Source organism: Xenopus tropicalis, chromosome 1 (assembly GCF_000004195.4).
Source record: "Xenopus tropicalis strain Nigerian chromosome 1, UCB_Xtro_10.0, whole genome shotgun sequence".
In the NCBI taxonomy this organism is placed as follows: domain Eukaryota; kingdom Metazoa; phylum Chordata; class Amphibia; order Anura; family Pipidae; genus Xenopus; species Xenopus tropicalis.
The window spans coordinates 106,023,264-106,048,807 of record NC_030677.2 but is presented as its reverse complement, the minus strand read 5'-3'; the positions used below and the strand labels follow the sequence as shown (position 1 = coordinate 106,048,807).

Here is a 25,544-nt window from a genome sequence, read left to right as displayed (position 1 = left end):
GTGATTTTTAAAGCTGATGTATACAGTATGTTTCACCAGCTCCCTAAACACACATTGTTTCTACTTTACCAATGAACACTTCTTTTGACTTTTATTCGATTTCAGGCCAGATGTCGGTCGGGGAACCCGTCGTTTGTGCCCATACATGGGCAGGTATCGGCAGCTACAATCGGCCACCTTAATTTGCCAGTACCAGAAGATCTCCCACTAGAGCTTTTAAAATAAAAGAGACTGCCAAGAACAAAACACTGGTTTCACATGGATCTTATAGTGTATGTATAAGTCCCCCCTGCCCAGACCAACACCTATTTTAAAAGGCATAAGACTAAGGGACGGGTGTGAGTTATGTGTTAATAACTAAAAAAAAAATAACAATTACTAGTGAAACAAGGGACCAGGAACTGTGCATTGATCATTCCCTTCTCTTTTTTATGTTAAATATATATATATATAATGTACATATACATATAGCACACATAAGTAAATAAAACAATGAATCTGAATCTTTAATATATTTTAATATATTTTGAAAATATATGTTTTCTATGCACAGTATTTACATTGGTATGCCCTATTATACAATACAGTACATTTGTCTGCAATGTGAATAGCTTAATATGTTTATCGCTGTAAGTGCTAAGTCCCAGGTATCTGCAGCATACATAGTATGCAAGTAGCAGATACCCATAACAGGGGGGCTTAATATTGATAGGATTAAATTATTGTACAACAATTACAATGCAGTATACATATATATTACAATCTCTGTATTATTAAAGTATAGATTATCAAATTAACAGTCAGAAAAGTGTTTATATATACAAACATACATTCATATACATATTCACAAACACATTGTATTCATTTTTACAAACAATTTAGATTTTATGAGCTAGTGACTTTCCCAGCATTTCATCCATGCTAGGGAAAGAACAGTGGGCTTTTATCCAGTATAGTCAGAAACAAGATGGCCACTGTTCCGAAAAACATTATGGAGCTGGTGTAGCAACGCAAAATATGCGTAAAAAAAACCACATCACTTATGTAGGGTTGTGTTATAAGAAAGAAGTTAGCCTTTTAAATGCTTGTTCCACATATAATACAGTATATAACAAATAATTATTATGAGAGCTATTATTCTTGATTACTTACATAGTTTCTATAATGTCCCTTCTTTATATAGAAGAGAAGGGTTCTTTAATGTGTAGTGACTTATGTAGTGTCTAAACTAAATAAAGGAGAAGGGATTTACAGGTTATGCACAAATACAGCAACTATTGCCCTAGCCCAGTAAGTCATAGAATCCAAGGATATGTTTACTTATGTAACTACACTAGACTAGTACAATCCCACTATTTGTTTTTTCTGGGTTATAGCCAGTCTTACCCAGCTGCAGTATAGTGTCCTTGGATCCAGGATAACATTATAAAAATATTCTGTCATTAAATGGAACTTTTGGAGTCCCATAATCTTTGCAGATGATTAAAAGATTTTACTGGACATGTTTTCTTTGTATAGAAGAATCTCTTTCTGCCTGTACCTCTTCTTTACAAACAACCTCATAGGCATGCAGCAGGCTTAAAGGAGAAGGAAAGGTGAAGTCACTTGGGGGTGCCAAAATGTTGGGCATCCCCAAGTGACTTAAATCGCCTACCTTCTACCCCGGGGCTGGTGCCCCTGCTCAGAGAGAACAGCACCAGCCCAGGGTAGCTGCAGCGCTTCCTCCTTCCTGATTCGCTTGCGTGCGCATGTGCAGTAGAGTGAAAAAGCTGAACTTTAACAGAGAAGTCTGCTTTTCACTCTACTGAGCATGCACTGGCCCCGGGACTTTGCCGGCAAAACGAAGGAGGAAGCGCTCGCTTCATGTACCCCAGGCTGGTGCTGTTTTCTCCTAACAGGGGCACCAGCCCTGGGTACAAGGTAAGTGATTAAAGTCACTTGGGGGTGCCTAACATTTTGGCACCCCCAAGTGACTTAGCCTTTCCTTGTCCTTTAAGGGACGTACATGCAGCATGCCTTTGACCACATATTTCATGTATATATACCACCAATATTAGGCTGTTTCATTTATTGTCAATGGGCTTTTGGATGTTTTTCTGTGGAAATATGCCAGCAGAGATTTCTTTGTTGTGTTAGCCTTAATAGTCTTGGCCTGCTAGACACTCTAATCTGCACAGATATGCTTTAACTTGTGAGTAAACACTTTCACTACTATTCTTTTATGCAGTAAGTAAGGCCCATGCTGTACTGTGTATAACATACTGACTTTATAGAAGGTACAGTTTCTGCATATCTCTACATATAGATAAGATTGGGAGTTTCCACACTGCATGACCTGTTAATAGCATTGCATGCAGACATCAATAACAGCAGCATACACAAACAGTACTTAACAAAATGACATATGCCTTAGCTATCATATAATATACTGTATATGAATGTTGTTGCAGCATATGTTTTTATAGTGAAGGCTCTTGTCCATGGGAGTGCAGATTTACCATGGGTGACAAATCTTGCCTGCCAGGGCCCTAATGGTCACGCAAGCAAATTTTTACTTCTTCATCTTTTTTATGTATGGACTTTGAATGTGGAATCTAATTGTGCAACCAGTATTGGGTTCATCTGTATGAGGAGGTTGGTGGCCTTGAGCAGTGAAAGCTAAATATTTGTTTGCTATACAAAAGATACAAGATGCTTGTGTTGGTGTTACAGTTCAACCACAGGTTGCAGATTTCTACATATGTAGGCGATAATGTACCCCCTACTGTAAATTATACAGTTATTAGAAGTCACTGAGGAGTTTGCCCACTCATAATAAATTACTTCTTGTGTATTTTGGGCAGTATATGGTTCTAATAGATGTTTTATGGGGCTACAGCTATAATCTGGATTGCAATGTCACACAGACCCACTACAATTCATAGGTTTATGGCAGCTTAGAGCAGCCCACTGTTTTCTGGAGTTTCCAGTTTGCCAGTCCCAGCCTAGCTGCATGCATCCAGGCTTTAGCTCCCTTCTTGGATAGCTCTATTTTAAGAAGCATACATACCAGATGCTACTGTTGCAATACACCAAATTTCCATCCCATACACTTGACTAAAGAAAAGCAATTTGTCACCTTAGGTAACACATTTTTCCTTTGTTTTCAAACGGTTATACCATGTGGCTAGACTAGGGCATCCCCCAATCTTGTCGGTCTTCTTAGGCAAATAATACAAACAGTAGTCAGATAGGCTGTGGCATGAAATCTTCAAAAAAACTCAGACACAAATGCAGCATGATGGAATGAGGTAGCCAATAACTTAGTTGAATATACATTTCCAGCTGGACTGTGAATGAAATAACCAGAGCACAATCTGCTGATCAGTTCTCTTCATTTTTATCACACAATTGAGGGCACGGTTCCATGGTTACTGCTACACCCATGCCACTGCAACCAGTGGGCATCACAGTCACTTCTGTCCACTCATTCCTGTCTGGACAGTAGCACTCAACAGATGAGAGGAAACCTCCGGCATTAAATCCACCTGAAATATAACAAGAGATTTATGAATACAAAAAAATGGTGAGTGTTTACAATCCTTTGTCACTTTTATTAGACGTGCTAATATTCAGAGGTTTCAAGAACAAAATTACTCCATATACTGTGGTGCTATTTTTTTAAATGAATGTGACCTATTTTATTTTCAAACAAGTCCTGAAAGTAGATGAAGAAAACCTTGCTAAACAAATAAAACAAAAACTATTATATTTGGTCATGTATTCATTAAAAAAATGATCCAATAACATTTCTGTGTGTGGCAAAGGTATATAAATCGTTCTCAGTATTTGGTGTGACCCCCTGTGCAGCAATAACGCCGCCTAAATGTTTATGTTTATGGTAACTGTTGATCAGTCCTACACATCAAATTTTTTTGCCCATTTCGCTATACAGAACAGTTTCCTCACATGAACTGCTTGCTTTCCACAACATTTCAATTGGATTACGGTCAGGACTTTGACTTGGCCATTCCATAACATTCACTTTATTCTTCTTTAACCATTCTGGTAGAACGACTTGTGTTTAGGAACATTGTCTTGCTGCATGACCCACTGTCTCTTGTGATTTACTCACAGACAGATGCCTTGACATTTTCCTTTAGAATTCTCTGGTATAGCTCAGAATTCATTGTTCCATCAATGATGGCAAGTTGTACAGGCCCAGATGCAGCAAAGCAGGCCCAAATCTGAACACTCCCACCACCGTGTTTCACAGATGGGATAAAGTTCTTATGCTGGAATGCAGTGTTTTTCTTTCTCCAAATGTAATGCTCCACATTTAGGCCTAAAAGTTATATTTGCCTTCATCCACCCACAAAACATTCTTTCAGTGTCGTCCTGGTTTGTCCACATGATCTTTACCAAACAGTAGACAGCCAGCAATATTTTTTGGGGAGAGCAGTGGCTTTTTCCTTACTGCCCTGCCATACATACCATTGCTGTTTAATGGTCTCCTGATGGTGAACTCATGAACATAAACATTCACCAATGTGAGACAGACCTACAGTTGCTTAGAAGTAACCCTGAGTTCCTTTGTAACCTCTAAGACTATAAGACGCCTTGCAGTTGGAGTTATCTTTGATGGGCGACCACTTCTGAGGTCCTCAGACACCTCCTCTGTTCAAGCCATCATACACATCCAAAAATGTGTGATCAGGTTTTAGTGGATCCCTGTTCTTTAAATAAAATAACTCACTCCTGATTGTCATTCAATTGACTGTACACCAGGCTGTGATTTCACCTTCAAATTATAAGAAAATCCTAAGGATTCATTTTTTTTTTTTAAATACATGACCAAATATAATTTTTTTTTCGTTTGTTTTACTAGATTTTCTTCTACTTTTAGGACTTCTTTTAAAAAAAATTAGATGATGTTTAAGGTCACATTCATACAATATAGAAAATTATACCATGTTCACGAACCACTGTAGATAAGGAACCAGGCACATCAGAACAATGGAAAACATAATATAAAATTAAAAACAAACATTAGATGACTTCCACTAGAAGTATTGGAAAGCCCAAGCACACATAGGGTACAACTTTAAGTATGTATCTAAGTGAATATGCCAGAACATATGACCCAAATCCCTGTCAATTCAAATTAATAAAATGAAGGGTCACAGCAATTTATAGTTTTCATGAATGGCAAATAGTCTTAATTACCTTTTGTTTCTCCTCAAAATACTGATATTTTGATTAAAGGAGAACTAAAGCCTTACTAAAGAAGTAGGGCAGAAATATTGTACATCATGTTTTGGGCTTCTGTACCAGCCCAAGGCAACCACAGCCCTTGAGCAGGGAAGATCTGTGCCTCCAAAGATGCCCCAGTACCTCCCCATCTTCTTTTCTGCTGATTCAAAGCACATGCTCTGTGCTGCTGTCAGTTACTGAGCTTAGGGGCCGACTCAAAATATACTGTGTGTATATAAATAATATAAATGAAACCATAAAAGGCTGATTATTAATTCATTCAGATTCACATTAAATGACAGATCTGAAACCAGGGCAACTGCATCAGAACGGATTACCCTGTAGAATCAGCTTATATGAGAGACATATCTCATTTTAATTCTTGATAATTTGCAACAACCCCTAAGCTCAGCTTCTCAACAGCTGCTCAGAGCCCACTGAGTATGTTCACTGTCCCGTACAGTTCTAACACAATCCAAGATAGGACGCTACTGTAACAACTATAAAGACCTATATCATTACTACTATGGAGATGAAACCTTAAGCCAGTCCAGACAGTTTATTATATAAAATATGGCATTTCTAGCCATATTCATTTTAGGCTTTAGTTCTCCTTTAAGAAGGCTGCATATTCTGCTATAATTACACACCATTTATAAAAATTTAGAGTCTACACATCATTTATAAAAAATATACAGACATCATTCAGGGCTGTACTGTATGCTCCTGGATACTCCAAGCATTTTTCCTCCTGACTGAATGAAAAATCACAAATCACATGGATTCCCGCTTTTGTGTCTCCCTAAGAGTATATATTAAGCAGGACATTCACATTGCCCTATAATATATTAATTTTTAATTTCAAGCAAACCTACATTATAATTTAAAAAATACTTTAATTCCTTACCGAGGGCATATATCTTTCCCTGGTGAACAGTCAAGCCATGGGCGCTCCGTCTGTGTTTCATTGGTGCCATGGCCTCCCAGTAATTCCTCTCAATGTTGTACCGCTCTACACTGTCTAACTGATTTGTACCATCATAGCCTCCAACAGCATACAGGTAGTTATCCAGGGCCACCACTCCTGTGTTAGGAGAGTCAAAATATTGGGAGAAAATCAGCTTATATTTTACCAACACTACATTTGCTCAGTGCCTCACAGAGCTCAATGGAATTACTGGTGTTTAACATCACTTTCCTAGCCAGATTAAAAAAAATAGCCTAGTCAACATGTGTACATGTGTACAGGTTGTTTCATGAATAAATCTGATGATGCCTTTCCTATTATTATTATTAAAGGAGACATATCCTATAAAAATTAAGAATGTACCAGTGAATTATACTCCTCTAGATATAGAAGGAATGCGCTTAAAAAGTTGTGTTTCTGACTGATTTACTGAGAAATTCCACAAAAACCCCACTAGTCCCGCCCATCTGTTCCACTTCCTGCTGGCTGAATTCTCTGGATGAGCTGGGGAGCCGGCGGCCCTCCGTACACTGCACTGTAGGATAGGAACCAATCAGCAGCTAGGCTGACCTGATAGGGAACTGAAGTCTGTCTTTGCTTGTGTGAGTGCAGGGCTGTGATTGGCTATCCCCCTCCTACTGTGCTTCTGGCAGGGACCGTTAGGACACGCCCACTCTTCATTTCACACTGGATGGAGAAGTGATAGGATCTATAGGGAGCTTCAATAAAGGGGCCATTTTTACAGAGAGGATTAATTTTTAGCACAAAGTGAAACCAGCACCGTATATTATTGATAATTGCCTACAAAATTAGGGTTTTTCCCATTTATCCAATATGTCTCCTTTAATAGGATAGTACACAACATAACAAGGGATTGCCTGCCCGTTTTTGTCCCATCTGGAAATTGAAATTCTTTAAAAACATGCCACCAACCCAGGGTATGGTTTGCTAAACGTCATGCCACCATCTTCTTCCAGGTGTCCCCCATTGGGCTTGGGCTAGTGCATCTGAAGTACGGAACTTTTTCAAAGATTGCCCTTTTAGAATTGGTGCAGGAGGCACCTGGGAGAACAGTAAATGAAAACGGGGCATCAGCAAACAGTACCACGGGCTGAACAGGAGTGCCAGCTAGTGAGCAACTAGCCCTCAGGAATCTAGTTTTGCTAGAGCATTTAAGTATATTTTCGGCTACAATGCCAAAAATAAAAAATTTACCTGCACCACTTCGAATGGTCTCCATAGATGCCACAGGTTGCCACTGGTCTTCTTCAGGATCATAACAGTCTACGGTGTTCCAGCGTGTATCTCCATCAAATCCACCAACTACATACAAACGGCCCCGACATGCAACCACTCCAGCACCAATACGTGCAGTTGGCATAGGAGCAACAAATGTCCATCTATCATTATCTGGATCATACCTGCCATTGCAAAGGTATGCAAAGAGAAACAATAAAAATATGGATATAGCTTCTGCAAGTATGAATTCCTGCGTTTTCTGGATATCCACATACAAGCTGAGGTGAATCAGTATAAACTAATAGGGAATTTATGAAACAACTATACTTGGGCAGACAAACACTACAATGCTGACCAAAGGATGGCTTTGAGACCACTTAGATGACTAGGGTCACCTCAACCTATTTTGGTTTGGATGCTGGAGAAAAATAACTTTACTTTGTTTTGGAATTTCAATGCTGTTTAGGGTTTCCAGAATCCCCTTTAATTACTTCAAATTTCAGTTATACAATACAAAAGTAATTAAAATGAATGCATGTAAAATTCTTAATACATTTTTGGTTTGTGAACCTGTCTTCCAGAACTGATTTGGGTTCCAACAGGTGTACTACATAATAATATGTACAGTTTGCAGAAACACTTGTAATCCCACCCTCAATATTAAGGCCCAGTGCCCAGGTGTCTTCTTTGCTACATAAACAGCCATGAGAGGCAAGTTAAAAACATTTGAGACACCCTGGGAAGACTAAATAGATATATATATATATATATCTGTGTGCAGAAAATGTTATATATTATCAGCTTACTTTTCAACACTCTTGTGGTGTTCAGATCCACAGGATCCTCCAGCAGCATAAATGGCACCATCTATCTCAGCTACTCCAACCCGGTTTCTGGGCACATTCATAGGTGCTCTTGATGCCCACTGGTTGGTCACAGGGTTGAAGAAACTTAGTAAGTCTGAATCTGTATTTTCTTGGCAAGAGTTATTTCTCCCTCCCACTGCATAAAACAACCCGGAGACAATGCAGGCCCCTAGTCCACTCCTTGGTTCCAGCATGTCAGCTAGCTTTATCCATTCTCCAGTCTGTGGGTTAAATGCATCCATGGAACTCAGAGAGTTTTGGAGATAGCCCCCTGCTACATAAATTAACTGGTTGCCTCTCTGTTTTGGCCGAGGGAGTGGTTTGTGCAAGCACATTTCCTGAAAAATCTTAGACAGATAGACTCTGCATCTGTTTTCCTTACTTAGGATGGGGCACTTCTTTAGCTGAATCTCCAGGAATTTTGCAGGCAGGGAATAAAGATGAACAGCATTTAGTAAGGCATGAAAATACTGTGCCCTGTTGTTCAGATCCCACTGCATCCACTTTAAGCAAGCGTTGTATACCTCAGACTCACAGAGTACATTTAGACTGTCTTGGCTGACCAGGTCCAGTAGCTCACAATGACTTAAACTTAGAAACTCTTCCTCATTTGTGACCTGAAAGCAGATTTTTTTTCTTTTTAAAAGAATGCTTTTGTATTTCCACTAACAAAGTTAGCAAATAATTATTATTCTTACAAACATGCAACCTTGCTGAAAGAGGTTTTTAATATTTAAAAGTAAAGGTGGTCATGCACAAGTCAACCTTGAGTATCCAACTGATCCCACAGGCCAAATGGGTGAATACGGCACAAACAGGGATGGCGAAGCATGGAAGGATGATAACACAGGATGATAAATTTAATAAAAACACATACAGCCTTATTTTTACTAAAGATACTCTAAAACCAAACTGGTCAGCCTATAACCACACTGACCAGTGTTAATGTTATTTGGATGACTATAATTATTTATATAGTGCCATTGTTCCCTGCAGTGCTTTACAGGGCCATGGAATACAAATACAAAAATCCATTAACAGTTACAATTGCATATTGTAAGAAAACAAAAGGGAGAGGGTCCTGCTAACAGCATCTTACAATCTAAGAAGGAGAGAAAGTAAGATATATGGTGAGGGTAACCAGAGGGAGTAGTTGTAGTTATCTTGTTAGCATAGGTGGCAAAGGTAAGTGTATAATGAAATGTGAAAAAATACCCACTAGTGTGATCAAGATGTAAGTGGGTGGTCAAGATGCAAAGGGCTTAGATTATAGGCCTGAATAAAAGGCAGGGCAGAGATTTCTAGAGAATGGATGCCGCTCATAAAAATCCTGGATGCGGAAGTGTGAGGAAGTAATGAGTAAGAAGGAGAGAAGATTGTGTTCAGACCAAAGGTTGTCTAATTGGCAATTAGAGGGGTGATGTATGGTGTTGAGGCAGGATTGGTAAATGCTTTGTAAGGGAGTACAATAATCCTGTGAATTCTGTACATAAATTACAGAAGTTGCAGTTAGACAGTCTGTAACACAATCTGAAAGTGAGGTCAGGTCTGGAGAAGAGAGGTAGATTTAAGTAACTGCTTATTTATAGGGCACTTTTGTGGAAGGTAATGTTGAGACTGCGTTTGCAGTTGCTTTGTGCGTTTGGTGTGCCAGGGTTGTTTGCTCCAGTGTTTTCCAGTGCAGTTGTAATTCTGTTAGTGTAGAAAGATGCAGCATTTTCAGGGTCATTAAAAGATTACATAAATGGAGCAGATTTGTGTGGTGAAGGTTTCTGCATCTGGTGGTAGGATTCTTAGGTGGAGTGCATGACATGGAAAGTGTTAGTGTAAGGCAGTGCTGTCCAACTTCTGTGGTGCCGAGGGCTGGAATTTCTCTAGCATACATAGTGGAGGGCCGCTAGTTTCGACCCCTCCCCTTTTTAAACCACACCCACTTCAAACCACACCCATGTTATCACAATGGTGGTAGTGCAGCAAAAACCCAAATGCTTGGTCCTCAATGCGGGGATATCAACCATCATTCATATGTGAAAGAATTATATTATGTCATATTATCTCCCCTGTTGATAGCACAGCAACCCCCAGCACATAATTACACACTTTAGGGACCATTTAATGGCAATTTCCAACTGCCAACAAACTCCCAGAACAAACCCCTGCCAGGTCGACCTCCCACAGGCAGCATAGGGCAGGCAGAGTTAGGCAGCATAGGGCAGGCAGGCATAGGCAGGCAGGCCTGTGTGTATGGCACATACAGGCAACATAGGGCAGGCAGAGTATGGCACACACAGGCAGCATAGGGCAGGCAGAGTACTGCCTGTGTGTGCCATACTCTGCCTGCCCTATGTTGCCTGTATGTGCCATACACACAGGCAAGCATTTACAATGACACAAGGCTGGCACTGCTCCTACAGGTGTGAACAGGTGAACAATGTGGGTGATTACAGCCTGAGGTGTGAACAATGCAGGGGGTAAACAATGCAGGGATTAAAAGGTGTGAACAATACAGAGGATTACATGTTTAAACAATACAGGGGAATTAGAGCCTGAATCTGAGGTGTGAACAATGCCATTTAATCTCCGATTTCTCTGATACCATTTAAAGCTTACACAAAGGTAAGCCATGAAAGCAGCCAGACAGGTGGGGGGCCACACAGAGGGGGGTCGAGGGCCAGCCGCCAGTTGGACAGCACTGGTGTAAGGAGATTGTCATCAGAAAGGGGGAAAGTGGTGTTCAATAGGTAAGCCAAAGAGAAGTGAGATCAAGCATTTGACCATCCTGGTGGGCTGAGATAGATTGTTTAAGCACAAAGGAGAAGATAAGCCTGGTAGTTGACCCATCAAGATCAGTGGGGATATAAAAGTACTACTGTAGGTCACCACCTTTCCCTTTTTTCCTGCTTGTGGATCTTTGTATGGCTCTAGGCAGTACAGTTAAAAGGCAGGTTTTTGCTCTGTGCATGTATATCCTGCCGGGAGCCTTACACACAGTGGATGCAATGGATCCCTGGGACACAAAAGAATATAGTGATGTGGTACCCTGACAGGAGTAGCCAGGGCTGATGCATTTTTTAGTGAACAAGGGCATCACCCCTGGTCTCAGGTAGGCAATTATAATCACTGTGGAGTACCCAACAAATTGGAACCCCCCCCCCCTGTGATTATCTTTTTCCTTCTCCTTTAAATGATGCATTAATGCACAGGATTTAATTAAACCCAAATCACATGAGTGTAAGATAAAACTGACTAATGCTTCTGTTTGAGCAGTGAGGTTAGCAGGATATGGGAAGGAAATAAAAGAGAAAATTGTTAGTGTAGAACTTTTGCTAAAATCAGTCCTGTAGACAAATCAAATTAGTGCATAAAAATGATATGTGCTACTTCCACATAACTGCATAAATTGCCAGTGCTAGCATTCAGTCAACAAGGTTCAGTTCAGCAATTATTTAATAAAGATTTTTTATTTTTATATATATGGAATTTTTGTTTGGATACAGGAGATTGCCTATATGGAGTAAGCACCAGGTAATTTTGATGGCCTGAGCTGAGTGCCATGTTACTGCATGAATATAGTGTTCAGTTATCCCCTGTACACATGCCAGTGGCTCCATATCCTACAAGTGAGGTGTCAAGGCACCCCATCACGTAGCTGACAAACCATAGTTGACAAAGCATCTGAAAATACCCTTGCATTGACAAGGACGGCAATCACATAATTAGACAATAGCCTTCTAATGTTTTTTTGTTTTACCAGCTGCAATTGCTGTTCTTGTAAATGAAAGTAACCATTTCAGTAACATTTACTATTTCAGTGCACTACTCCAATACATTCTGCAAGGGTTTGCCTTGCTAGTGCGGCCCATGTCCACTGTCAGATTTAATGCCAGTGCTCCAAGTAGTTTTTAAGTGTATTACAGAAGAGACTAAGGGAAGATTGTCTCTGGAGCAATTTAGGGACAGCATTCCAAATGTATGGAGTAGCAAGAGAGAAAAGTTTAAAGCTTAATAAACAGCAATGCTACAGGGTGGTGTGACCAGGCTCTGGAATGTCGACCAGGAATGTATGGAAACACAACAGAAGGGATGTAGTGAGGTGCAGAGGAATAAAGGGATTTGAAGGATAAGAGAAGGATTTTATACGTTATTTTTCCTTTATGGGAAGCCGTGATAAGGATTTTAGAAGTGCAGGGGGCTGCTCCCTCTCTCAGATGAGAGGAGGAGGATCGTAGAAGCAGAATGTAATGCAGAAATTATCTATCCAGTCATTAATAGGCCCCTTTTTCTATCTTTTAATGTAAAATAGAAAAGTGCCGTGTAAAATATGCAGACAGTAACAGCACAAAACAAAGCTTACATTTGCTTTTCCATAATAAAAAAAATTTGGCTGCTTGAGAGCCACATGCATCATTAAAGCTTACCTCACTAAAATGCGTATTGATGTATTCTCTTCCTGTTCGGTACAACTCGTGGCATCCAATTTGCTCAGCAAAATTAGAAATCCCAATGACATTGCTGGCATCCAAGTGTTTAACAAGGAAGTCACTACAGGCTTTGGCCACATCTTCCATTTGATACCTCATGGCAGCCAACAGTACATGCAAAACACATTTTTCCCCAACGGTTATTCTTGAAGTGTATGCAAACTCTATTAACCTCTGCATTACTTTTGGGCAAATGTCTTTGATGGTAACTTCCCGAGCATGGCACTCACGAAAGTTATTGGTAAACATGGCCCTAAAGAACGGGCTGCAAGAAGCAAGAACTATCTTATGAACATGAAAGTCTTCCTCTTTACCATTATAACTGACTCTTAAAAGAACATCACACAGTAGGTTATTTCTTCTCATTTCATCCATTTTCTCAAAAGCCTTAGAAGTGTGGTTTTCAATGGTGTAATCCAGATATCCATGTCCTTTCATAGATGGGACCGCAATGGCTGTACAGTTTTTAAGACAGGGTTGCTTTTTTTTCCTTGGACATAACATTCTTGAGTTTTGGTTAAAGAATGCATGAGACAAGGCCATGTGACACACACTGCAGAAAAGTCAGTGTTTTAATCTGGGCAGTTCTTCATTCATCTTTTCCTGGAATTAACTAAAGTCCTCTCAGCTATATAAATGCTGTCATATTATCTAAAGGTGCCAGTCCTAGAAAACAAAAAGATGCACAAATCAGTTTGAAAACATGATAAAACTGTTATAGACAAAACTGTCCACAAAAATGTTAGCTCAGACTTCCACCTACAAATGAAGAACGTTTAATAAATGCACTTTCACACACATGAATGGTGTGACATAGGCCATGTAGGCAGCGTATGCACCACTATACGGTTACTTTTGGTAACAGGAAAATTATTGCACTGTGAAAATGTATCCTCAATGCAATAACAGTCTAATGAACAATATAATATTGTGAAATGCAAATTTTTATTCTTATGTGTGTGCAGTGTTTTTCTGTTTATGACTTTAACATTCCCCTGTCTTTGTATAAAGGCTATGTTAAACATATCTATATACAATTTTCCAATTTTATTGTTACCCATTATACAGTACCTTTTTCTCCAAATCATGCCAACACCAATCACAGCACAAGGCACACCTCAACATCCACACAGAACCACAAAAAAAGCCCAAGCAAACATTATCTTTAAACACATAAACATCTCTCTGCTCAAAGAAATAGAACAGAAGGAGTTGTAAATAATGTAAAAGAAAAAGAGAAGCCAGAAAAGGAAAACAATATACTTAGGGGGGTAAAAATAAAAGTTACATATCAGCAGGTATTTTTGAAAACAGGTATCAAATTGGCTGCTATAAGCTATAGACCTGAGTTGAGTGTTTATTACATTACCCCTCAACAGTATAATGGAAAGAACAGAAAATAAAAAAAACAGAAAAGATCAACATAAAAGCAGTACGGAGAATTACAGTGAAAATTAATGAGTAAGGGATTCAGAAAAACAGCAAAATGAAAAAGGCAAAGGTAACAGAAAACGAAGGCAAGGGTAACATAACAAATAAAGATCACAGAGAGAATGACAATGCAGGAAACCCAGATGGAAAGAGAAAAACATAACATAGGAAATTATAAATATATGTATGGGATCTGGAAACCAATTTTTCAGAAAGCTCAAATTACAGGAAGGCCATTACCCACAGACTCCAATTTAAGCAAATAATTAAAACTTTTTAAAATTACTTCTTTTTTTTGTAAAAATCAAAAATAGTACCGTGTACTTGATCCCAACTAAGATATAATTAATCCTTATTGGAGGCAAAACAGCAGACTTTTGGCAGACATTTAGTATGGTGATCCAAATTACAAAACAATCTCTTGTCTGGAAAGCCGCAGGTCCTGAGCATTCTGTATTACAGCTAAGATACCCGTCTATAAGTATATATTATATATACATATTTTAACAAGGAGGAGCAATCCCAGTGTAAATGCCCACTTGCATTGGGTGCAGGTGAGCCAAAAATTAAATTCCTTTTTATATAAGTTATTTGGACTGTTCCTGTAGAGTTCGGTGCTTTGTTTCTATTATAAATATAAACATACCTGCTATAAATATACAGAGAATGATATACCCTTTTGTGACTATAAGGATATTAGAAATCAGATTATTAAAATACAGGAAATAACAGCAGTTGTTATGTCAAATATGTGAAGATCCTACGTAGACTAGACCACATCTAATTTTTTCTTTTTGTAAAATGTTAAAAACAATAATTTATGTAGATGAGAAAGATCCAGTCAATCCTGAGATGTAAGGTAATGGTGCTGCTGTTACTGCCTACACCTGCATATCCCAATCCTCCTGTGTCCTGCACAGAACAGAACACACTACCGACACAGAAATGATGGGTGGAACTTTATGTTTTGCTTTCATGCCATATACAATGTCATTCTTAGAATTTGTGCCCTGTTTTGTTATGTACGGTACGTGTGCTTTTTGGCTGTTTGGCAGTATTTTGGAATCTAAAAGAACAGTTGCAACAGTCTGACTCTAAATCCCTCTCTGTGATAAGCTGAGTCACTTTGTCTCCTGACGGAGAAGACAAATGATGTTCTCTAAATTGCTCAAATAGCCCTAAGCGTATTCTGAAATTCTCCTTAATTATAGTGCATGCCTGTGTGCGTGTTTGTAAGCATGTAGGCATACAGTACGTGTGAATATATCTATTGGAAAGAGAATAGCGTTACTGTACTATTTTCCTATATTGTTTGCTTCTTCCTAAATATTGTCAGGGGCACATAGTACAATTTCAGACATTTTGCAGCCTGAGCATTCAATAGCACCACTATCAGACAACAAAACATACAGAATTACTCCCCATTTCATACTCAATAGCATCTGTGGGAATGGTGAGCAAAATGGTTGTACCTTGTAAATATGGCATTTAGTGTTTACAAGCAACAATCATGAATGACAATTCCCATTGAAATGAACATGGATGCTGGGTTTTGTTGCCTTCCCGCAGAGCTATTAGGTACTTGGATGGCCAAATACCCCAATTCACAGTGTGCGCCACTGCCCTAAGAGGTGTCAACAAAGTGCAATTTTTAAGCACAATGCGGTGGTGGGCCAGTTATGAAATATAATACTGATTTATATTGAAATTATATTGATAAATAGCTGAATGGTTACTATGGTGTTCTACACCTTTTTGTAAAATGTTGAGAGGAACCTGCATTGAGCATTACAAAAATTTAAGTGCATACAGGACTTGTTGTATTATTTTAGTTGCTCTTGCTTTTTACTGATCACAATGATGGGCAAATCACCACTGATATACATCAATACCTATATGTGCAGGACCCTAGAAAAGCTGCAGGTTTAAAAAAGTACTTTTTATTACAGAGAGGTATTTCTCATATTTTGGCTGACTTTCTCTCACAAGTACCCACAAGAGAAAACTCTTCCATTTAATCTGATTTGTATAGTCTCTGTGAGTTTGAGTTCAATAGACTAAGAAGTTTTTTTAAAATTTGTGATTGTGGTGTAACAGCTTTATTTTCAGTTCATCTGTCCACAGGCAGTGCTTTGTTTTCAAACGATTTGTACTGATTTCAAGTTTATTTTGTATATTTTAGATGACGTTTGTGATACAGTTGTAGAGAATGTTTGATGAGCATCCCATCCATGTCATTGTTGTTTAAGTAGTTCTGTACTGTGAACCTATGGACAGTTTTTCTCCTGGTAACGAAACTTTCATGTACAAGGATCATTTATTAACAATGTTTATGGCAACAGTGATAGCAGTTAGTTAGTGCAAGTTCTTTCAGGTAGAGCCCAAAACATTGCAGTGCAAACCACTGTTATGAGCCCTTTTTGTGAACAAAGATGGTTTTGCCTGAATCTGTACTAGTGCTGTTTAATATTGCAAGATCCATAGAGAGAGATTCTATAACAAAACTTCTGAACAAACCCCTTCATCAGGTACAACAGCAGTGTACACTACTGTGTACCTGAGGAAGGGGATTGTTTTGCCCCAAAACATTGTACAGAGACCTGCAAATAAATGATTTTGTTCAGATAATATTCATATTAAGCAAAGTATGTGTGTCCTGAGCAGGCAATTATGAGTGGTCATTTTGTAGGCAATTATGACTAATATATGGTGCTGGTTTCACTTGGGGCTAAGGGCTCTGGCACACGGGGAGATTAGTCACCAGCGGCAAAACTCCCTGTTCGCGGGCGACTAATCTCCCCGAGTTGCCTACCCCTGCCATCCCACCGGCGAACATGTAAGTCGCCGGCGGGATGGCAGACGCGGCGGCGAATCATAGCCCTGCACTGACACAAGCAAACACAGGCTTCAGTTCCCTATCAGGTCAGCCTAGCTGCTGATTGTTTCCTATCCTACAGGGCTGTGTACTGAGAGCCGCCGGCTCCCCTGCACATCCAGAGAATTAAGCCAGCAGGAAGTGGAACAGATGGCTGGCACTAGTGGCGTTTTGATGGAATTTCTCAATAAATCAGTCCGAAACACAACAAACCTTCTATATTTAGAGGACTATAATTCACTGGTACATTCATAATGATTATATGATATGTCTCCTTTAAACATGCCAATAATTCTAAATTTGCCACAGTGGGTTGTTGGGTCATTTTAAATCATGCAACCCCAACCCTGAAATGTTAGCTAATGTGCACTGGATTTTAACCAGGCATACGTCTTCATATAAACACATGAGCACAATTCCAGCAGGAACTCCTTGCATGGCTGAAATTACAATGGAATTGCGGGTAAAGAAACTGCTATCGCACTCACCACTTGTAGATAATTGCTGGGTGCTGACCATCAAAATACAATTGCAGTCACTGAAAGCAAAAAAAACTGGAACCAAAACTGTATCTATCAATCACCAGTTTATTCAGTACCCCTATCTACGCGTTTCGAATCCCACAGGATAATAGATATCTATTATCCAGAATGCTTGGGAACTTGGGAACTAAGTTTTTCCAAATAAGAGATCTTTCCAAAATTTGAATCTCTATAACACAACATAAGTATATATATTAAATTCGGTCCACTCAAAATGATTGTTTTGCCACAAATATGGATCCATGCAGCTTAGATGGGCTTAAGTACAAGGTACTTTTTTTTTTTTTTATTACAATGAAAAATATTTTTTTTTTTAAAAAAATGTAATTATTTGCTTATCATGGTGTCAGCCTTCCTGTATTAAAGAGTTTTCTGGATAATGAGTTCCCATATATGCATTTTTTTTTTTGTTTAGGGTTCCATACATATTTCATAAAACAGCTAGATAAAACAGATAGATCATGTAAATACAATCCAATAAACATGCAAATTAAACCACACAATGTAGGCCATTATTATATTCTTACAGGCAGTCTGTCCCTGCAACCTGTGTCTTGTAGCAATATAATTCACAACAGACACACACAAACACAATGCAAATAGTTCTGTAGCAAGACTGCAACACAAAAGCGAAATACTTACAGACTTTTAGCGCAAAATCCTAAGAGGTGCTGCCACAGTTCCACTGCAGACCCGAAGAAGACAAACACACTTTTTCTACGTTACTGTTTAACTCCAAAGACCCCTCCATATTCTCTTGCATATCTTCTCTGTGTGACATTGCTGGATTGTACTAAAGAAAGAATAGAAAGTTACCTGTGAAGATCCAACAGGTCTTTCTGCTTTAGAGACACGTTAAAGAAAAACACCCCAGGTATTCATAGCAGAGTCACTGACACACTTCCTGTTAACTCCACATTGTACTGCTTTTGTCTCTGTAACTAGACATTTTGTTCTTCTTTTTTCATTACTAACCCATCCACCATCTGTAATCATGTACTTGGCTTCAATGAGTGACTTAGCAAAGGCAGATTTTCTAAATGTTTTGGCTGTTGCAAGAACGGCTGCTGTCTCTCTGAAAACGCTGTTCCTGCTTAATCTTCTGTGCATTGATGTGGTTTAACAGGAAAACATTCTTCTCAGAATTACTGCAATGTCATCCCGACCAAGCTGAGCCTGCATGTGAATCATTGCACTGCTATGTTTGCATGCAAAACAGGAGTTGCCACAATTTTAACAATGTTTACAATGTATATATATTATCATAGGTGCAAGGTTTCCTCTTTTCATCACAATGATTCCCTTTTTACCACATTTTAGCTCAGGTGAGTGTTTAAATTTACAAACAGTCATTTAAGTTACAGACAGGTAAACACTGGCACAACTACAGGACTACAGCTCCCAGTATCTCCTGCAGAAATACAGCTCCCTGGCAATAAACTTTACAGGAGATTGCTGCTAGGCAGAGTACTGCAGAACAGACCCTTATCTTTAGGGCTTTATGCATAAATATAACTTAAACTGGCCATACACTTAAAAATTGCCTATTAACTGGTTACAACAAAATCACTCAAGCAAGGTGCGGTATAATGCCCTTAAAATCAACACCCTGTAGGTGGACCCTTGCTGATAGTAACAAACACTGAGTCAAATCGTGTGGGGTATTACTCCACTATCAGCAGGTTTTGACTAGAATAAAGTAGGCCCTTGCATTTTAAAATATAGAGGCCCAAACAACCCCCCACCAACCCATTAATTAGTGACTGTCTATGGCATCTTACAGCAGCCCCTCTGGCAATGAGTGCTTGTTGTTTACTTTTGGGCAGCTTTTGACAACTTTAGAAGCCCCTGTTCTATTAACAAACAAGATCAAATATATTGATACAGCAGTAGTGGCTCTCACCAATACCGGACCTTACAGCCATACTCTGGTGATTAGGGTTGCCACCTCACCCCTTTATTAGGGCTCGTACTCAAGGGCGTTTCACCCAGCATTTCACCACAGCACAAAAGCAATTCATTGTTTCGAATGTGCCCATACTAACACAAACGCAGATGGAAAGCAACATGAATTACATTCCATCCTGCACTTTCCTGCATTGAAATGCAGGTGTGCTCCACTGCAGGGAAATGGAGGGAAAAACGCCCGTAAGCACAAGCCTTTACTGCATGACTAATTAAGAATACATTTATATGAATGCTGCATGGCTGCACATAAAACATCTAAATGCGTCTAAATTGATTGCTAATTAGCCATTAAGGTTGTAAAAATCAATATGTGTTTGGTATTAAAGGCATGAGGTGAGGTCCCAACTGATCAGAGAATGGTGCATATCTTAGTGGCTGATGATCAGGACCCCATATCTATGCAGCCTGCTGGCTTTCATGCTGTCAATAAGATGGGATTTTGGTATGCAGTGATGCAGCAGCTTGTAGAGCTTAAAAGTCATTATTGGCAGGCACTAGGTCCTGCAGCATGGGAAGCTACAACGTGAGTTAGGCCCATGTCACACCAAGCAATTTTTTAAAAAGTTTATTTAAACTGGGGGATTAAATGCTAATCTGCTTCCTTCACCAACATAGTAACATAGTAAGTTGGGTTGAAAAAAGACATACGTCCATCAAGTTCAACCATAATGCCTATATATACCTGCCTAACTACTAGTTGATCCAGAGGAAGGCAAAAAACCCCATCTGAAGCCTCTCTAATTTGCCACAGAGGGGAAAAAATTCCTTCCTGACTCCAAGATGGCAATCGGACCAGTCCCTGGATCAACTAGTACTAAGAGCTATCTCCCATAACCCTGTATTCCCTCACTTGCTAAGAATCCATCCAGCCCCTTCTTAAAGTTATATAATGTATCAGCCAGCACGACTGATTCGGGGAGGGAATTCCAGAACCTCACAGCTCTCACTGTAAAAAATCCTTTCCGAATGTTTAAATGGAACCTCCCTTCTTCTAAACGGAGTGGGTGCCCTCGTGTCCGTTGGAAGGACCTACTGGTAAATAAAACATTAGAAAGGTTATTATATGATCCCTTTATATATTTATACATAGTTATCATGTCACCTCTTAAGCGCCTCTTCTCCAGTGTAAACAGACCCAACTTGGCCAGTCTTTCTTCATAACTGAAACTTTCCATACCCTTTACCAGCTTAGTTGCCCTTCTCTGGACCCTCTCTAACTCAGTAATGTCCCGTTTGAGCACTGGAGACCAAAACTGAACAGCATATTCTAGATGGGGCCTTACCAGCGCTCTGTAAAGGGGAAGAATAACCCCCTCCTCCCGTGAATCTATACCCCTTTTAATACAGCTCAAAACCTTGTTTGCCCTTGCAGCTGCTGCCTGGCATTGCTTGCTACAGCCAAGTTTATTAAAATTTGTGTGCAGTGACTATTAGGGGCTGATTTACTAATCCACGAATCCGAATGGGAAAAATTCGGATTGGAAAACGAACATTTTGCGACTTTTTCGTATTTTTAGCGATTTTTTCGTCGCCGTTACAATTTTTTCGTAACAATTACGACTTGTGCAAATTGTCACGACTTTTTCGTAGCCGTTACGATTTGCTTGTATATCGCCGCAACTTCTTCGTATTGAGCGCTCGTACACGGCGGGCAAAACTTTCAGACTTTGCATGATTTTGGAAGCCTCCCATAGGACTCAATGGCACTCTGCAGCTCCAACCTGGCCCAAGGAAAGTCACGATACTGAAGCTTGAATGAATCCGAAACTTTCGTACTCGGCGTGACGGCTACGAAAAAGTCGCGACAATTTTCGAAAAAAATCGCAAAATACCGATCATTACGAAAAAAACGCATTCGGACGCCTTCGGAGCGTTCGTGGATTAGTAAATGTGCCCCTTAGTGTAGCCATACAGGAGACTTTCCTAGCACACCCTGGCCCTCCAAGGCAAGAAGTTTGGTGCACAGAGCTGGAGGGATCGGCACCCTCTCGAACAGATAGAAAGCAATGGCATTCAGAGCAGTTACAAGCAGGGCAAACCCTTGCAAATTTTACTGCGAAAGTGCAACGTTGCACTTCCACAATAAAATTCGCAAGGGTTCGCCCTGCTTGTAACTGCTCTGAGTGTCATCGCTTTCTATCTCCAGTGACTTTTTGGGAGGGTGCTGATCCCTCCAGCACTGTGCACCAAGCTTCTGGCCTTCGTGCACAAACGGGATGGATTTGGGTGTGAAAATGGACACTTTTGGGCCAAATGTTAGGCACCCCCCAGTGACTGTAATTGCTTGCCTTTTACCCCAGGCTGGTGCTCCTGTTAGGAGAAAACTGCACCAGCCGGGGTAGTTGTGGGCCAACAATCCTCTACCCCAGGCTGGTGCAGTTTTCTCCTAATAGGAGCACTAGGCTGGGGTAAAAGGTAAGCGATTACAATCTTCCTTCTCCTTTAGGGCTCTGGTACACGGAGAGATTAGTCGCCCGCGACAAATCTCCCATGTTGCGGGCGACTTATCTCCCCGATATGACATCCCACCGGCGAAAATGTAAATCGCTGATGGGATGGCATACGCAGCGGCGCAATTTGCGGAAATCGCCGAAGTTGCCTCAAGAGTCAACTCCGCCGATCTCGCCGCCACGTATGCCATCCCACCGGCGATTTACATTTTCGCGGGTGGGATGTCATATCGGGGAGATTAGTCGCCCGCAACAAGGGAGATTTGTCACGGGCGACTAATCTCCCCGTGTACCAGAGCCCTTACACCTTATTCCTTTTCACACTTAATGGTAAAAAGAAAGAAGGTCTCAAAAATGCCAGGAATGAATCATTAACACATGACAGGGGTTGGTTGGTGATTATGTGGAAACAATAGGACACTGTACCTGATTGCACTTAACATAAAAACTTGCTCCCAGTTGCATGGGGCCCATGACAGCTGTCCCTATTTGTATCCCACAGAAACAACTTCTATATTTACATTTAGAATTATTCTTGTTTCAAAAATTGCTACTGCTGTGCAATAAGTTTAGAAAATGATGTGCAGCATTTAAGATTTCAGGGGCCCCATGTGTTGCCCAACCTGTCAATAGTATTAGGGATTTGGGCAAATCTTAACACTTTTTGCAGGATTCAGATTTGCCAAATTTAAAACTTTTAGTGCAGTGATGTTGCTCTCAGTGCCCCCAAACCAGGTAGTTATTTTTGATACCCCTGTAAGCTGATAGTGTGCATAGAGGCTACATAATAGCCAATCTTAGCCCTTATTTGGCACCTCCATGAACTTTTATGATGCTTGTGTTGCTCTCCAAGTCTTTTTACATTAGACTGTGGCTCACAATAAGAAAGGCTGGGGACCTCTGTTTAGTGGAATAGAATCTGAACCCTTAAAGTCAAGTGACTGAATATAACAAACTGTTTTACGATTTTTTTTAGATTTTTTTAATCAAATGTGAATGCGTAAATATTTGCTTACATTTGATTTGGTATTTGCCGAAATTATTTGTAGAGGATTCAGTACTTGTCCAAATACAAAAATTAGAGATTTATTTCATCCATTCTCAATAGAGCTTTACATTCAACTTTTGGTTAATACTACAAAAAAAACATTTGATTTTGTTCAGCTAACATATGAAGCATGGTGTGTGTGTGTGTGTATATATATGTGTGTGTATATACCCCAAAAGCATCAGTTGTAAGCAGATACAGAAACTGCTGCATGCCACATATTTGTACAGAGTGTGTATCTTAGGCTGATGCCACACGAGGCATAGGGCTGATATTTTCGGCAAGCGGAAAAACGCTTGGCGAAAATTCAGCCCTACGCCTGCTACTTGTGCCTGCACCCGAGCGTATTCCATTCATTCGAGTGCAGGCACAAGTAGCAAGCGTTTTTCCGCTTGCCGAAAATCAGTCCTTCGCCTCGTGTGGCATCAGCCTTAAAGGAACAGTAACACCAAAAAATGAAAGTGTATAAAAGTAATTACAATATTATGTACTGTTGCCCTGCACTGGTACAACTGGTGTGTTTGCCTCAAAAAGACTACTATAGTTTATATAAGTAAGCTGCTGTGTAGCCATGGGGGCAGCCATTCAAGCTGGAAAAAAGGAGAAAAGGCACAGGTTACATAGCAGATAACTAGTAGATAAGCCCCATATAATGGAGGTTTATCTGTTATCTGCTAAGTAACCTGTGTCTTTTCTCCTTTGAATGGCTGCCCCCATGGCTACACAGCAGCTTATTATATAAATTATAGTGGTCTTTCTGAGGCAAACACACCAGTTGTAGCAATGCAGGGCAACAGTATATTATATTGTAATTACTTTTATACACTTTCATTTTTTGGTGTTACTGTTCCTTTAAGGCAAAATAAAATGCCACTCCTAGTGGTTATTTGCCATGTGGCTGTTACAGAACTAAAGCTCCATTGCCTAAAAAACCAAGGATGCTGGGAGCTGTAGTTTATGAATAGCAGGAGAGAGAAAAGCAGCACTAAGTTTGCCCATGTGCAGAAATCAATAGCAATTAATATAAAGTTTCCTTTTAACCAGGTGATCTGTAAATGCTACCTGCTCCATGGTTGGTTAACTGACCTGGGCAAACTAAGTGTCACTTGTTACACAACCCCATATGGCTCCATTTATTAATAATTGGTGTGTTTTGCCCTTGACCCACACACCACTGTTAATAGCCTCAACTGGCTCAGTAAACGAAGCAGCACGATGAGGCAGCCTCCAAACCGCAAAACTCACACACAATCCCTCAGCAGCGCTGTAAGCGTCCAGGCACGCAGGAAATTCCCACCACCTCGCTGTTCAATTCCTGAGCAAGCGCACAGGGGTTAATGAGCGGCCGTGCCGTACAGTGAGGGACAAAGGATCAATTTACCTGCTGCTCCACTCATTTGCTGCCTTGCGCAGTGACTCCTGTAGCCGGCGGCGCTAGGACAGCTCGGTTAGCGTCACAGGGTTGTTCTGAGGTTACAGTTCGTTCCCGCGCTGTTTCCCCAGTTGTGTGAGGGCGGCAGTGACTCGGCAGATTTGTGCTGGGCCAGTGATAATGTTTCTCCAGTTAGTCATATCTCCAGGCGACACTGAGCGCAGCCTATCATTTGATAACCATTCTGGTCTCTCCTAGACTTATACCAGCGCAGATATGGCTATACAAACATATAATTAAAATAAACTTACAATATAAATATGCCTTTAAGAGTGATAGAGGGAATTATCTGTTGTATGTATATGGGGGTAAAAGGAAAATGTTTGTGGGAAATCGGTCTGGCTAAGCAATATTTCTTTTCCCTGGTGGTATGGAACGCAGCAGGGCTTTTTTAAAAAAAATACCATTTAGTTAAAAAAAGCACTAGTACAGTTTATCAAAGGAACACTAGATAATTCAGTTAGCCAGATTGTTTATAACACCCCTAGATTATCTGTGTCAGTGCTGTCCAACTTCTGCGGTACCGAGGGCCGGAATTTTTCTGGCCTAAGGGCTCTGGCACACGGGGAGATTAGTCGCCCGCGGCAAAACTCCCTGTTCGCGGGCGACTAATCTCCCCGAGTTGCCTTCCCCTGCCATCCCATCGGCGACAATGTAAGTCGCCCGTGGGATGGCAGACGCAGCGGGGCGATTTCGGGAAATTGCCGAAAAAGCCTTGCCGCCGCGTCTGCCATCCCGCCAGCGACTTACATGTTCGCCGGTGGGATGGCAGGGGAAGGCAACTCGGGGAGATTAGTCGCCCGCGAACAGGGAGTTTTGCAGCGGGCGACTAATCTCCCCGTGTGCCAGAGCCCTAAATGGTGGAGGGCCGATAATGGAAGCCAGATTTGACCACTCCCCTTTTTTAAACTGCACCCACTTTAAACCATACCCATGTTATCACAAGAGGTATTAAGACCATACCAACATTAATGGTGATAAAGCAAATACCCAAATGGTTCGTGTAGGTATAT

At 40.4% G+C, this 25,544-nt stretch overlaps 1 protein-coding gene across 4 annotated transcripts; it reads right to left on the bottom strand.

The window, feature by feature from the left end:
* Positions 1–3,232: 3,232 nt before the first annotated feature.
* On the bottom strand, positions 3,233–24,654 carry LOC100489128 (kelch-like ECH-associated protein 1A). Of its 4 annotated transcripts, none has more exons than XM_031906075.1 (7): positions 24,481–24,654; positions 18,276–18,426; positions 12,723–13,451; positions 8,245–8,921; positions 7,415–7,620; positions 6,140–6,316; positions 3,233–3,527 (listed from the first exon to the last, which is right to left on the bottom strand). In XM_031906075.1, exons 3-7 carry the CDS (start codon positions 13,326–13,328, stop codon positions 3,364–3,366), a joined length of 1,830 nt encoding a protein of 609 aa, XP_031761935.1. In that variant the 5' UTR covers positions 13,329–13,451; positions 18,276–18,426; positions 24,481–24,654; the 3' UTR covers positions 3,233–3,363. The 4 variants fall into 4 exon arrangements, with proteins under 4 accessions (XP_031761935.1, XP_031761937.1, XP_031761938.1 ...); XM_031906077.1 differs by lacking the exon at positions 24,481–24,654 and adding an exon at positions 24,345–24,441; XM_031906078.1 differs by lacking the exon at positions 24,481–24,654 and adding an exon at positions 18,609–19,044.
* Between the last annotated feature and the right edge of the window lie 890 nt (positions 24,655–25,544).